Source organism: Chelmon rostratus, chromosome 3 (assembly GCF_017976325.1).
Source record: "Chelmon rostratus isolate fCheRos1 chromosome 3, fCheRos1.pri, whole genome shotgun sequence".
In the NCBI taxonomy this organism is placed as follows: domain Eukaryota; kingdom Metazoa; phylum Chordata; class Actinopteri; order Chaetodontiformes; family Chaetodontidae; genus Chelmon; species Chelmon rostratus.
The window spans coordinates 13,243,678-13,259,222 of NC_055660.1; the positions used below are offsets into that span (position 1 = coordinate 13,243,678).

At 42.0% G+C, this 15,545-nt stretch overlaps 2 protein-coding genes across 4 annotated transcripts; both read left to right on the forward strand.

Moving 5' to 3' along the window:
* The first annotated feature begins 2,059 nt into the window (after positions 1-2,059).
* Positions 2,060-8,012, forward strand: grap2b (GRB2 related adaptor protein 2b). 3 transcript variants are annotated; one of them, XM_041933572.1, is made up of 8 exons: positions 2,060-2,124; positions 2,906-2,984; positions 3,985-4,076; positions 4,294-4,394; positions 4,670-4,862; positions 5,864-6,050; positions 6,202-6,276; positions 7,079-8,012. In XM_041933572.1, the coding sequence occupies exons 2-8, from the start codon at positions 2,907-2,909 to the stop codon at positions 7,265-7,267; spliced, it is 915 nt and encodes a 304-aa protein (XP_041789506.1). In that variant the 5' UTR covers positions 2,060-2,124; position 2,906; the 3' UTR covers positions 7,268-8,012. The 3 variants fall into 3 exon arrangements, with proteins under 3 accessions (XP_041789506.1, XP_041789508.1, XP_041789507.1); XM_041933573.1 differs by lacking the exon at positions 2,060-2,124 and adding an exon at positions 2,125-2,253; XM_041933574.1 differs by lacking the exon at positions 4,670-4,862 and having other exon boundaries at positions 4,294-4,416.
* Positions 8,013-12,336: 4,324 nt separating this feature from the next.
* On the forward strand, positions 12,337-15,241 carry LOC121604636 (kallikrein-6-like). The gene is made up of 6 exons (XM_041934210.1): positions 12,337-12,432; positions 13,139-13,334; positions 13,517-13,711; positions 14,552-14,604; positions 14,796-14,953; positions 15,086-15,241. The coding sequence occupies exons 1-6, from the start codon at positions 12,387-12,389 to the stop codon at positions 15,236-15,238; spliced, it is 801 nt and encodes a 266-aa protein (XP_041790144.1). The 5' UTR covers positions 12,337-12,386; the 3' UTR covers positions 15,239-15,241.
* Positions 15,242-15,545: the final 304 nt, after the last annotated feature.

Genomic DNA, 15,545 nt, shown 5'->3' on the forward strand with positions numbered 1-15,545 from the left:
AGCAGTGAACGAGATTAACTTTTTACCCGCCTAACACCAACAAATAGCAGTCACTGTGATTATTTAGCAATTAGCATTACACACAGAGCAGCATTGTGCCCAAGTACAGCCTGACAGAGCTCCCAGCGTCTGTGTAGTCTCTTTTTTTCTGTTTTCTTTTTTTAATACTAGGCTTTCCAAGCATTACTAAGGGCTGATTTGACAACGTCTTTCTCTTCATTCCCTAAAATCCATGGTTTTGCATGTTATTCCACATTGCATTGTCACTGCTCTCAGAAAGCACTGTCATGCTCTCTCAGAGGACTGCTCTCACCTGGTTTGGCAGGTAAGAGCAATGACACCAAACTCGAGTAGCATGAAATCACTGCGCGGGATGCTGCTTGAGTTTGGTGTTATTGCTGTACCTGCCAAACCAGCACTATTAAATGGCGTTCAGATTAACTCACAAAAAGTCTGGTGATGGAACAGTCAGTATCTTAGTGTTAAAACAAACTGAACACAGCAACACTTAGCAATTATGGTGAACTCAGTTGTTATTAAAAACTTGTTTCTTCACTAACTGTATTTACCTCAAATGCAGCTTATATATCTATACAATTATACACCTGAGCAATATGTAAGATTTTTATCATGATTAACAACAAAGAAAGATACAGACACTGTTATTCTAGGGGACATGACATACATAACAAACCACTTTTTCCCACCATCTCAAACTGGTGTTAGAGGCTTTCCTTGTGTTGATGTGTGATGTGGGCAAATAATGTCCATCTGAACACTGTTTGTGATATTTAAGACATTAAACCTCTGCATATTTGTGAGGCTGGGAAAAGTGTGTGTCTGTGATGAATATCTCAACAGCAACAGTCTGGTTTTCTTTTTCTTGTGCTCTGCTGCCATCATGTGGCAAGCATAATCACTACAGCAAGATTGAACCCTCACATTTGACATTCTAACGTCTCGCTCTTACCACAGGTATACTGCAGATGACTTCACCTGTTTACGTTTTTGAACCAATGTCACATTTTATGTCACAGATGGATTATTAAAGACTTACAATTTGTTTGGAGACATGTAACAGCTGCTGCAGCAGATATACTGCATTTCTCAGAGCGTCCACATTATGGCATATTGGCAGGTTTTCCACAGGGGTGAGCAGGGAACCTGGACAATTACAGTCATGCTTTATTCTGTCACACACAAGCCACAAATGCAACACCTGTCACATACTGAAGAAACGTTAAATGTCAATTATTACCACATCTCATCATGAGGCAAACCCTATTAGCTGACAGGAACTAAAGTTCCTGTTTTGAACACCAGTGAGCTGAAGTGGACTGATGAAACAGATGGGACTTGTGTTGCATGTTTGATTCAGAAAAGTAAAGTGAACTGTCTCCCTGTTTCTTATGAATGTACAGTCTGCACATTCATCTCAAATCACAAATTCCCACTAGACTGTTTGACCGAAGAGGAGTTAACTAGCTCAGCATCTGCAGATTTGGCTCAACTTTCATTTTGTTGAGTTAATGTTTAAGGAAAACTTGTACTTTGTCAGCGGCAGATGACTTGTGTCACTGTAATGACCATAAAGCTAATCCTGACACAATCATTCAGCCATTCATTTTAGATTGAGAAAGTCGGAATCAAAAGTTTGACAAAAATAAAATCAATGTCTACTTAAAAGCTTTTTCTGTAGCCGGTAGCTTTATTTTCAGCTGGTCTATTTAGCTTTGCAAACATCAGCAAATGGAGATTTCTTTAAGACTTTTTTTTTGTCAACTTATTTTGTCTGTTATTATTGGTTATCAGTGATCTATTTGGGCCAAAGGTGATTTTTTGGATTCATTAGGCAGCCAGGTGGGTTGTGAATACTCAACTGCTGCAGTTTGTATTTGTTCCTACACAAGTGTATGCAGGTTGTAATCCCTTTGTGCACATCTTTGCACCAATGTCTGCTTCGGCGTGAGTTCCTGTGACTGCGTGCAGGTGGTCAGCAGTGACGGTGAGTGTGTTTCAGTCACAGCTGCAGTCTGACTGTGCTTCCTGTGAGCCGACAGCAGTTCACACTTCTCTTGGTACACTGTACAATCGCAGCTCTGCAGGGAGAACAACACATGCACAGTGAGTAGCGCAACATTACGCTTGTATCCATGAGTCAGGAACAGCAACAGATTCTCGTTTTGAATTGTGGCTTGTTGGCCTGCTGTCTTCTGAGCTGTCAGCACAGGCTTTCCTCAGACTGCACTGAAGGTAGGACATGCTCCATCCGATTCCACTTCCCGAGAAATACACAGAGCCCAGCTGAAGCTTGCGATAGTTTATTGTTTTTGCTTGTCAAATCTGTCTCTTTAATATGCATAACAGTAAAGTGGAAAAGGTTGAAAGACAGGTTAGGGCATGTTTTTGTGATGCTTTTGGGCTGCAAATATCAGGAAGGTGCTGATGTGAATAAGGGAGATGAGCAGAGAATAGAATAAAAAGATGAAAAGATGCACTTTTTTAAGATATCCAGGTTGCAGATAGAAGTGCTGTTCTCTTTAATCCTTGTATTTCAACATGTGCAGTCGTTAGGACCTGCATCACATTCAAACAATGGTTATATTCTGTATATATGCAATCTAACAATGGGTATTGGGTTGTTGCTGCATAAGAGTGTCAGCTATTTGACTACGCTACAAGGTAAATAAAAAAGCAACTTATTTTTCATTTTGGCAATTTGTGCACATGTAACACCTTTGCCAAAGTGTAAAATAGACATAATAAAATACACCAGTACTGCTGCTGAACATGTATTCTAGCTACTTAAAGGCTGTGCTGCCAGAATGCCGCAGGCAAATTTCCATTTCATGCAAAGTAAGGGACAATAAAGTTTTCTTATCTTATCCATCTTTTTTTTTTTTAGCATGGAGGCTACGGCCAAGTATGACTTTGAAGCTACGGTTGATGATGAACTCAGCTTCAGAAAGGGAGAGCGACTGAAGGTGAGGGAACTTACACACACGTGCTGCAGAAGGCACTCACGCCAAAATGCTCACCTTTCAAGTCCCGAATAGCTCCCTACATGCAAACCACTCAAATTACAGGCTGTTGATGTTGTGCTAGCAGCAGGTTATGAAAAGGTGTTGTGAAACTGCATCCTGCTGCTCAAATACATGTTTATTTCCTATTTGCACAGTGATTGCAATGAAATCTTTGGTGTTACAAAACTTAAAAAAACAAAATAGCAAAAGAAAGGAGAAAGTACAAGTAAATATTGATGCAGTGACCACACAGCTCAAACTGAAATATTGTAAATGTAATTCAAGGTGAGTGCACCAACCTGAATGTCACAAGATGTGTGTGTTGTGCACATGGACAAAGCTCGTGTCTCTAACCTCTACACAAATAATTCACGTTAGTCTTCCACTTAATATACAGAGATGCTTATGTATCTGATCCTTCACGCTTAATCACTAATCCAATTCATTAACAGTTCACTAGGACTCGTTAGACCATGCAGTATATATTAAAAACAATTCAAAAAACATCCAACATGCACATTCTCTCAATTTTTAGTCTTTTCATTTCAGGTGCACATAGAGGTCATTGTGCCTCACACTCTAATGCAGACAGTAAATTAACTGATAAGAAATACAAGAAAGTGCAACAGCAACGATAGAAAAGAGGAAAGGATGAGATGCAAGAAGAGACCATTCAGCGATAGACACAATCCACACAACCACACACACACACACAAATAATCATTAGCCTGACAAAAATAATTTTCAGTTTGCAGTGGTGGTTTTGTAGGTGGAGTTAGGAAACAGGCACCCGATGAGGTCTGACACTTGTATTAAGACGACAATACACACAGCTGTGTTTAAGCATTTTGCTTTGGCTTGTTTCACCGCAGGTACCACAACACCCTGGAAAAAATCTTTTTGTGTATTGTGACCAGCCTATAAATCATTATTCATCTTTCATTGTGTCCCACTGTGTCAGATTCTGCAGACCACTGGAAACTGGTACAAGGCAGAACTCAATGGAGTTGAGGGGTTTGTACCCCAAAACTTCATCAACATTCATCTGCCCAGGTAAAAGTCACACAAAGCCAGAGAGAAGATGAAAGAGAAACGAAAGCAGAGAGCGAGACAAGATCTATTTTTAAGATGACGGACAACAGAGGATGAAGTCATCTACACATGAAAGGAAACAATACTAAGACTGAGTGTTTAAGTGGAGCGATCACATCGCACTCTAAGATAAATGATACCTGTGAAAACTCGTTTTCTGCCTCCTCCATGACTCCAGCTGGTACCAGGAGGACTCGAGCCGCAGCGACGCCCAGGAGAAGCTGATGTCACAGCCTATGGGAGCCTTCTTCATACGGGGCAGCCAAAAGGCAGGACCAGGTGACTTCTCCATCTCTGTCAGGTGCATTCACTGTGTTTGTGTGTGGAGTTAGCAAGAGCTAAAATGTGGTTAATCTAATAAAATAAATGGTTGATGATACATACATTTTCAGTATATTGCAGGCAAACTTGATATTGTGTTTGATACTGTTACGCACAGATATTAGCATTAGCATATACAGTATGCTAGGCATCCTGGTATCCAGTTTCAAACTTAGACTTTATTAAATGTAGTCTGCCTGCAATAAGTTTTTGCAATTCAACTTTTTTCCCAGAAAAGCATTTTTGGGGCACCCCGATGGCTCCCCTGGAAGAGGGCGTACCATGCATTAAGGCTGAGCCTAACACACAGGTGGCTCACCTGGAAAAGGGCGTACCATGCATGGAGGTTGAGTCTTACACAGTGATAGCTCCTCTGGAAGAGGGCGCACCATGCATGATGGCTGAGCCCTCACCGCAGCGGCCCAGGTTCAATTCCAGTCCGGGCCCTTTGCCGCATGTCATCTCTTCTCCTTCCACTTCCATTCCTGTCTCTCTTCAGCCATCACGATGAAAAACAGAGCAGAAAGTCAAAAAACACTCGTTTTGGGAGACACATAACTATGCAAGCAAATGTTTAGAAATGTGTTTTAATGTCCAGACTTGAAAACTTTGGGCCTTTTTAAGATCCATCATTTTCACTTTTCCAATGTATTTTGGTTGGGTGACTCTCAATTTATGTCAATATCACATCATTGTGGGCAACAAAGAGCCACAGTTAGTCCCTGTACTTGCATTTTCAATTTTGTGCATTTCCTCCGTACAACTGTTTGACCACGCCACCTCCACCAGCAGCTGCACTTTCTTGAGAAACCTTTTCTGCCAGCGACGTGATAATGAGTGTGGGACGTGATAGCTGTGGGGTTAGCTAGGGCTCCTCGTGGTGCCAAAATTTCCCCACCCACTGATCTTGACTGAAATGATGAATGTAGATAAATATGCAGCGTCCAGGCCTCCGACAAAGGCTGCCCATTCAGTGACACTCAGTGCAGATGGTTACAGTTAACATCACGATGAAAACTGAAATGCCTACAATTACATTACAGTTGTTTTGACAAAGAGAACTAAGAGAATTAGCAGCAGCGCAATCCTCTGTTCTCCAGTAATGAATTCCAGGGACTGTATGATTATTGGATGATGGTCTTGTCCTCCTTATTTGCATTGTGCTTCTGTCTGGCTCTGGTGGGACTGTGAATATGTTTGTTCAGGAGCAAGAGATTAACAAGAAGCAGAAGCCTGAATATGACCTTTTAGAACAAACCTCATATTATACACCCTGCACACTCTTGTGTTAACAGTGTAGTATTCAAAGCAGGTGAAGAGACAGTCAGTGTTTGTCCTTATCTAATACAGGTTTCATTCCCCTTTATGACACAAGATGAGGCACACAAAGAAAAACAAAGCCTTCTCTGTACTTTACTCCACTGCAGACATGAAACAGACGTGCAGCACTTGAAGGTGATGCGGGACAGCAGAGGGCAGTATTACGTCTGGTCAGAGAAGTTCTCCTCTCTCAACCAGCTGGTGGAACATTACAAAGAAAACTCCATCTCCAAACAGAGTGAGGTGTTCCTGCAGGAGACAGAGCAGGCAGGACACCGACTCATGGAAACCCACGTAAGACACGTCCACTCACTGTGATGTGTTTGAGCCCGACACGTCCACTGTCGTCTGAGAATGTAATCACTGCAGGATGGAACATTTTCACATCAAGAACAAACAGCCGTAAAAAAAAAAGTTAAAATATAACAGTTTTGTGTCCCAACAGCAAAGACGAGAAAACTTCTCCCCTCTCCCCATTCCTCCGCTCTCAGGTGGGCCGCCTCCACCTGCACCGCGACAGGTACTGAACAGTGTTGTGTGTGTCTGTGTGTGTGTTTGTCTTTCTGTGCAGGCACTGCTGAGTATGTGCACACGCTTAGTTGGAACGGCTGAATGTGTTTACGAACTGCGTGTCTTTGTCCATTGTAGGCCACTTTGTAGAAGAACAAATCAAATCTGTTTAGATATCCTGCTTATGTGTGCTTTACAGGTGTGTGTGTCTGTGTGTGTGTGTGGGTGGGTGGGTGTGTGCATGGAACCTGCCTAAGTTTTAAAGTGTTTTATGAGTATTAGAAGTTGTGTAATTGTCTCATCTCAGGAAGAAGCATGTAATCTTTCAGTTTATCGGAAAACTCAGAAAAGGGGTGGCTGTGGTGGCTCAGGTGGTGGAGCGAGTTGTCCACTAATCGCTGGGTTGGCGGTTGGAGCCCCGCCTCCACCTGTTCACATGTCAACCCTAAATTGCTCCCGATGGTCAGAGCAGCACCTTGCGTAGTAGCTTGCTGCCATTTGATCTACCCAGTAGCAACAATGTATGATCACTTTTGCAACCTCAAAATGACAAAAGAGGACCCTCACCCGACAGGATGAGGAAATGAATGTCCTCCTACACCTTGAAAGTGGTTGCAAAAACAAAAACCCACCATGTTTATTACTTTATAGACCCTTTTTTTTTATTCCGGAAGAGCTGTGTCCGAGAAAGTTGAAATGCAGCTCTAATACTGTACCTGTAAAGTTCAGTGACATTTGGCTCACAGACTGAGTTTGTGTATCTGTCTGTCTGCCTGTCTGTCATCCTGTACCTCCTCCTCCTCTGAGCCCAGCAGCACAAAGCCTCCTCCACGCAGCAGGTCAGAGCTTTGTACTGTTTCCACGCTGAGGAGGAGGACGAGCTGGAGTTCAACGCCGGCGATATCATCAAGGTTCTTGATTGCTCCGACCGGGCCTGGTGGAAGGGCCAGCTGAGGGACAAGACAGGCCTGTTCCCCTCCAACTACACCAAGCCCATCTGACAGGAACACACACAGACAAAAACATGATACTACAAACAGTGTGTTATATATCGAATGTCAACAAATGCATCTTCACTGTAATTTACTGTAAGTTACAACCCTAAACTAGCAGTAAAGGCTCAGTCTTATGACAAAGTGTCAGCTGTTATTCAGCTGTCAGGTATCAGCTGTCTTTATTATCCCATTACACTGAGAGTTGATAATGTTTTTTGAATCCAGGAAAAAATCATCATCATAGATTATCCATATCTGTCTTGTCCAAATATCTGGGTGGCATTTTTAACACTTTATGTTACTGGTCCCATGAAGTGAAGCTCAGCAGGAAGGACAACGTGGTGTGACAATCCTTCACAGTCCATGGAATATTATGGTAATTTAGAAAGTTGCTGCTGATCCCTCAGCATCCACAGACAGAAATGTTCAACAAAAGCTAAATTCTGTTCTAAACCACCAAGATGATACATTGATTTTGTGTGTCGTGATCATTTCTGACAGGTATACAAGACTTTTTGAAAAACTGAAAAATAAAAACTAAAAGCAAAGGCTTGTGTCTAAAATGTGACAGATTCAGAACTCATACAGTACGTAGGGTCTCACAAGTGCTTGTGTATGCAGAACTCACACCCATTAGTTTATAGGCACACCATGAAGAATGAATACTGCAGAGAGCCCAGAGTGCGCTCTTCAAATTACAGAGATAATATTCAGAAAATAACACAAATGGGTTGTAAGTCTTTGTCAAAGTGTTGCCATTTGTTTAATTAATGTTTAATTAAATGTTGGTCCCTTTTGGAGACCTCTTCTGAAATTGACAAGGAATTTGCATAACAGCTTGGAGCAAGTAAGTAGTTCTCCACCCTCATTGTTAATTTCACTGAGCTGTAATTAATGACTTTACATTAATAGAGATTATTCCACCTTTACTTCACATGCTTTACAGAGTGAAAAGTCCATAAACACACACACACACACACGCACACACACACACACACACACACACACACACACACACACACTCCACATCTATGACGTGGAGTTTGGCCTTGAATTGGCCTGAACGAGGTTTCAGAAATGTTGTTTCTAAATGAAAAAGCTGTGACATCAATAGATCCATCACATCACAGAGGCATGACAGTATGTATCCTTAATCCTCTACCATCCACACACACACACACACACACACAACAGCACACACAACAGAACACCAGTCAGCTTTTGTCCCACAGAAGATGTCTTTTGCAGGAGGACAGTGGACTAATTATATGCATGTACTGATCATTTAGCTGATCGGTGATTGACGACAATGGTTTTTTTCTTTTCAAAATGAGACACTATAAGTGGAAGAGAGATACACCATCAGCTAATTGGCCATCCATCAGTCTTATTTCTCATGGGAGTCTGCTTCCTCGGCTGACGTTCAATTAACGGATTGGGGGGGTTGGATCAGGTCTACATCCCCACCGCGCCGCTGCCTTCTCACATTTTCATTACAAAGACTGACAAGAGCTCACAGATTAGCCTGACTTTGATCAATACTCCCACAAGCTCGCCGTGCACATGCAGACGTGCCAACACACTCACAGACGATTTTGAATGTTGTTTGCTTTTTCAAAACCATGCATATGTATACACACAAAGACAAGAATATAGAGGTGTGCTCGCATACTCACATTCAAATGAGCCATTTTGCCCTGAGCGAGTGATTAACTACAATCACCTCCTCTTCCCACACATGTAGTCCAAGCAAATGCATGTAATTACAGGCTGAATTGGCCAGATGAACAGAATCGAATAAAAAGGCTTAAAAGCTGCATCAGAGTGGATGTTGACCAATTAAATAAAAAGCTCCTGTTCACGAAAGGTTAGATTAATGTGTTCATTTGACTGCTACTCGTTAATTCAAGCAGCGAGACTTCACGGACAGGTGGAAAGTGATAAAAAGAGGAGAACAATGAAGATACTGGTTATAAGATAAGTAAGATAAGTTTGCTCAGGTGGGGCTGTGAGGCGTTTAACATTAGCCATTATTCAAAACATGTTCTAATCAGTTTAATCACTCTCCTCCTCTGCTCTCTGCTCTCTTCTTGTTTCCTCTCTTTAACTCTAATCTCCTTTCTTCTTGTTTCTTATGTCACCTCCTCTCTTAACTCTCGTCTCTCCTTGTCTCCTCTCCTCTCATTTTCTCACCTCTCATCTGTCTGTGACTCTTTTCTAATCTTCTCTCCTCTCGCCTTTTCCTTTCCTCTCCTCTCTGCACTTATCTCCTTCATTTTTTACCTTTTTGTTCCCGGTTTTCTGTTTCAGTGATTCCCAGCTTTTGTGACTTGTGACCCCTCGAAACACATCAATGCTTACTTGCATCCAGGAGCGGAAGAAGTATTCAGATGTGTAGAAATGCTGCATGAAGTAAAAGAACAACAGTAACATTAAGCGAAAAGTGAAAAAGTATCAATGTACTTAAACTACTAGATATAAAAACACTCATGCAGAATATATCATTGCATATTAATTAATGTGTAAACTTCAAAGAACATCATCATTTATGATTAATATACATGTTGCAACGTAACTAGTCAAACAGCACATCCTCATCCTCAAAAGACTGAACAGGTCTGTGGAAATGAATGCAGTGGAGGCTTTTTCCAGGATTTCACAAGCCAAAAGAGAACAAAAGGAAATTTGCGCAACAGAAAAAACACATCATGCTGCATACATCTGTATTTTCTAACATGAGCTCCTCTGTTCTGACCAGCCAACAGCAAGAAGAAACATTTTCCTAAGTGACTGATCGGTGCTCATCAATTGATGAGCAGCCTCGTGTTTAATCTTTAGTGGACAGTTAGACAGTCAGACATGAAAATGATCTGAGCACCGAGGAGTGACAACAAGACAGAACCCGCGATCAGTGTTTAAAAAGCCGAAAGAAAGAAAAACTTACCACAATCCACCTCCCTGTTAGTTAGAGCCGCATCGCTAGAGTCCACATGAGGTTAAATTCATGTTAATTTGACTTGTGAACGTCGCGTCTCGAAGCTCCGACTGAGACCACAGAGAGCTGAGCGCAGCCTCCACCCTCCCACCCCGCTGCGCCACGCGCGTAATCTCCGCGGGGGATAGGGGCTCATGTCCAATTCGTCATTTCGCATAAGCATCAGTTCAGTAGTTGCGTTTCTTGTCCACAGCTGACTGTGTGTCAGATCCTTTTTCTTTCTTTGAGTTTATGAAACACCTGCACCTGAAAAACCGTCTTTAATTTGAGAGCGATGTGCGCATTTACGCACGTGGCACCGCAGCCGTAGCTTTGGTCAGGACGGTAATTTATGATCTGTTTGGCCTACAACCGCGTACCCCCTCGATAGCCTCCAACGACTCATCCTTCAGCATAGTACCGGAGTAAATGTACTTAGTTACATTCCACCACTGCTTGCGAGCCCTTGTTAAAAGTATGGCCCCAGTGTGGACATGAGCCGTGAGCAGTTCAGCCGAACAGGGAGTTTTCCTCCTCAGGCTCTTTGATTTGAAGGATTTTCTGCTGCTTGTTGTGCGGGAATGTGCACGTGCATTTGTGTGTGTGTGTGTGTGTGTGTGTGTGTGTGTGTGTTATTAATACAAGATGTACTATCACACAATGAGGCAAATTCAGGAGATATGTCCTTGTGCTGTATGAATCTGCTGCAGTCTGCCACAACACAGGCTGTACATGCAAGGAAACTCTCTGCATGCTGGTGCGCCACCAGATGCAGCTGAGACCCTTTATGTTACTTTGGTCCCTGCCCCTCAGACAGTCTGAGTCAAGATTTATTTTTATTCTGTGACTGAATAATAATGCAAAGTGAGTGACAGTATTCAGTTTTCCTTTTAGACAAAAAGGTTAATTCTTTCATTTAAAAAGAAAGAAGAGCTCTACAAATCATGCAAGTGTGCCACCTTCAGTCACCTGAGATGACTCAGCATGGCCAGAGGTAGACAGGAGCCTTGCTGGGACAGGCCATCAGCTACAGGTGTTCAGTGATTCAGCGTTACAACTGTTGGGGTGCAGCATTTCTGGCAGCTGCCATGTGAAGAAGGTTGTGAAAGAAAGCGGTTGGATGTTGTGGGATGACCCTAACAGGGTCCTGGTGATGTTTCTGGTGCAAAGCTGAAGAAGTTTTGCAAAGGGGTGCGTGTGTGAACCTTTTAAAGGGCCAGTGTGCAGGATTTAGGGTCATCTATCAGCAGAAATGGAGTCATATTGCATTTCCAAAATGAAGATAGCATTGCTCAAAATATGATGCATTTAATGCAATTCCGTGATGTTCCTTTTTAATCTCTACTTATTTGCAGGGACATGAATGTAGTAATAGGGTGGAATACACAACAACCAATAATCATGAGAATCTTAGCACCACCTGTGTTGTATGGGGACAACAACATGATCCACGACATCATGCTGCTGAGGCTCCCTCTGCAAGTTCTAGGAGCAACTCTTATAGCTCTTCCAAACTGTAACAATCTTCTGCGTGTTTGAGTTGTGATTTTTCCCCTTTAATAAGTCTGAAAGTCGTTTTACATGTGATGTTGATTGTGGTGAAATTAATTTCAGTTTTTGTTTTTTACTTATTACTTATTTTTAAAAAATTCTTCTTCAAGCAAAATCTGCAGCAATGTCAGTGAAGTCCACCTGATGAACCAGCTCGTATTCTTGCAGCGTTATGGTTAAAAAGCAAGCGGCAACATTCTGCAGGGGGGTTGAATTTTTATAGAACTTGCTCATTTAAATTATATTAAGACTTAAAGTGTTGCATAATTAAAAGCCTGAACAAGTGAAATGCTCTCACGTAAAAACTACCCGTAAGAAAATATATCATCTCAGCCAAAAACCAGGCATATATTGCTTTGATTTAAGATGTTTTATCTTACGTAAATTTTGCTTGTTGCAGTGTACAAGTGTCTCAGCAGGGCCCTGCTAAATTTCAGTGTCATTTCCCTGCGTTCACTACATGGAAGACAAGAACAGGAAGTGCTGATAAGTGAAGAGAATTTTGCATAAATGTGCAGCCATTGGGGCTGTGCTGATAATCCTCTGCCAGGTGACCATAGCTGCCACTGTTCTAACAGACAGGCACACATTAGACAGTGAATGGCAGCGCTGGCTCGTCCAATGCTTCTCCTTTTGCTGTGGAACGGTGAGTATTTAAAAATGTTATCTACACTGTCGGTTACACTTCTGGTCAATGTGTGCATCTGTCTGTACGGTAGGTTTTCATGAAAGTTGCTTCATGTGTTACGTCAAGTAACAGAGCAGTATCTCTAAGTGTGAGTCCCTGTTTTGTTTGCTCTTGTCCACTCGTGAAAATCAGCCTCACAGATGTGCTCAACATCTTTGTTAGACCTAAAGGACACATACAACGTATTTAGGTAAATAAGACTAAATGCAAACTCCATTGGGGACCTTTAAGCCTGGATTTTAGTTGTGCTTTAAGACATAGCCGTGTCCTATCATCAGTGGCTGATACCACATGAAAACCTCGAGAGCTGTGACTGGTCTTGGGCCACTCGTGTTTTCTCCAGCAAGTTTCCAGCAGTGATAAAAACATGAACATGGAGCAAAGAGCAATAGTCCTCTTTTCAGTGACGTGCATCTGGCAAAGCTGCACAGCTGTTATGATAAATGGAAGAACAAGAAGTGTAACCCACATTTAAAACTGCTTTTATAGAAGAGTCGGGTTGTTGCGCCTCGTTCAATTACTTTATACAGTATACTTTATACAGTGTACAGTTTGTTCCTGATTACCTGATTTGTTGAAACGGTTGGTCTGGTAAATGACAGCCACCTACCTGCTTTCTATTCTGCTGAACACAACTGTTTCAACCCACGGCCACCTGGTGAAGGACCCTCCCTTTCAAGCGTCGCAGCGAGCACAGTGGTGGATCTGCAGAAGAGGATCATCGGAGGTCGACCCTGCAAGCGTCAGCATCATGTCAAGCTGAGAGGAGTCGCTGCTGGTGGCTCTTCCAACTTGTGTGGCGGCTCTCTGATCAGCGATCGGTGGATTTTGACCGCAGCTCACTGCTTGAACCCACAGAGGTGAGAAAATCACAGCATTGATTAAAACTAATCATCTACGTGTTAAAAACATATGCAAACTAATACAGATGTTTTTGGAATTACAAAGAAAAAAATGAATATAAAATGAGAAACAGGATTATTCTGACCTATCGTATTAATTAAATGTTAGTCAGTATTTTTTAACCTCTTCCTACCTGTAGGACTATGTTTGCAGCTTTAAGTGTGCATCCAGGGGGTTCAGCAAAAGAAGTGCGAATCACGGCAGAACCAGTGATCTATAGAGACAAAGACAAGAACAACAACATCAGGCCCCATGATATCATGCTGCTGCAGCTACCAACCCCCTCTGGTATTCAGCCTATTGCTCTTCCTGACTGTGGACATCGTCCTAAAAAGTGAGTTGTGATTTTTCCCACCTAAAATAACGTAGCTTGGCAGCTGTACACTACAGCATCCTGAATATCTGCAGGTTTGTTCCGGATCTGGGCAGCGTAGCAGCTAAAAGGACCAAGTTCACATTTGTTTTTAGATTAAGTCACAGCAAATCAGCACAGAGCTTCCAGGTGAATTTTGCACTGATTTACATAAAGTTCAAGCATAGAAGAAGTCTGGACCAGCATGACCAACTGTCGCTGAGCATCTGGCATCGGTCATGACGCTTTGCACTCACAAAGCTCATGTCTTATCTGATACTGCAGCTCAACTCCTTGTACAGACACTGATCATCTCTCATCTTCACTAGTGTTATGCCCTCCTCGAAGAGCTCCCAGCATGCAGGTTAAAACCTCTGCATGTGGTTGAAAATGTGGCAGCACATCTGGTCTGCAACCAGCCAAAAAGAGGTTATGACACTTGTCTTTTCATTAGCCTCCAGTGGCTACCTGTCGCTGCTAACATTCAGTTCAAGCCACTAATGCTTGTAAATGGAGTGACCACTGGCATGACACCCACCTACCTGCATTCCCTTCTGGCTCACAACAATCTGCAGCTGAACTATGACTAAAATTGCTAGAAGACCTCAGTTCTCCTGCTCATGTTGTGTTTTTTCATTGTAATTTGGAGTATGATGTATCCATGTCAGTGTGTGGAGTAGCCACAAACCACAAATTCCCACTGTGCCTCCCATTCAGCAATAATTAAAATAGTTGTAATGTAGCAGCATGAATTATTGCACCAAATGCTCTACGTTGATATAATATAACCACTCGGTTCTTGCTATTCTTTCTATTTTCCAGAGTTGAGATCGCAGGTCACGCTGCCACTACTGGAGGCCCTAATGATGAAAGGAGTGCGATGATTTGTGATCATTTTATAAACTTCATTATCTATTTATCTACCTATCAGACATATACACAGTAAAACGCTGAGAAGTTTATAAATAGACAAAATACTTTATTTTCTTTATTTTAAATTCTTTAAACACATTCAGGATTATTTTGTAAAAAACTTCTTGCTGTTCTTCTTCTTCTTCTTCTCTAGAGCCTGGTAGTTCACCCACTCTCCACTGTGCAGACATTGATGTTGTCAGCTGCAAAGACCTCAAAAATACTTTACACCAACGTTTCCAAGAGTTCTTCAAAGTCAAGGTGTATCAACACTGGTTCTGTGGCCAAACACCTGGAGTGGATATATGTTATGTGGGTTGACATGGCCTCTCTGTTCCCTCTTGTAAATTCTAAATCTCCTGTTGTGTTTAGATTTAGTTTTAAAAAAAGTGTTTCAATAAAACCAAAATTATATTGCAACCAAAATATCTTTGTTTCTCGCAGGGAGATTCTGGTGGAGGAGTGGTGCACAAAGGCAAAATTTATGGCATCATTTCTTTTCTTGGTGATCCTAACAATGTATGCAGAAAAGCTGCTGCGTTCATGGACCTCTGCAATCCAGAATACGCTGCCTGGATCCGTAAAACTATTGTCTGAGAGCAAGAAATGTCTACAGTATGATGACTAATATGATCTCATAATAAAAAAAAAAACATTTGAGATTCCAGCTAAACAAGAAACTTTGTGTGGGTTCTGTTTTGTTTTAACTCAGAAATTGACGATGATAATAATGACATTATGATGGCTTTCTATTTTAACAGGCCATTGTGTCTAAATTACGTATCTTGGCAGCTGTACACTACATTGTGTATTATTACCTGGGCTGGTCTGTTTTTGCAGCATGAACACTGCAAAGTTTAGAAAGGAAAGAGAAGTTCCTCATGGCCCTTCGTGGCTCTACAGA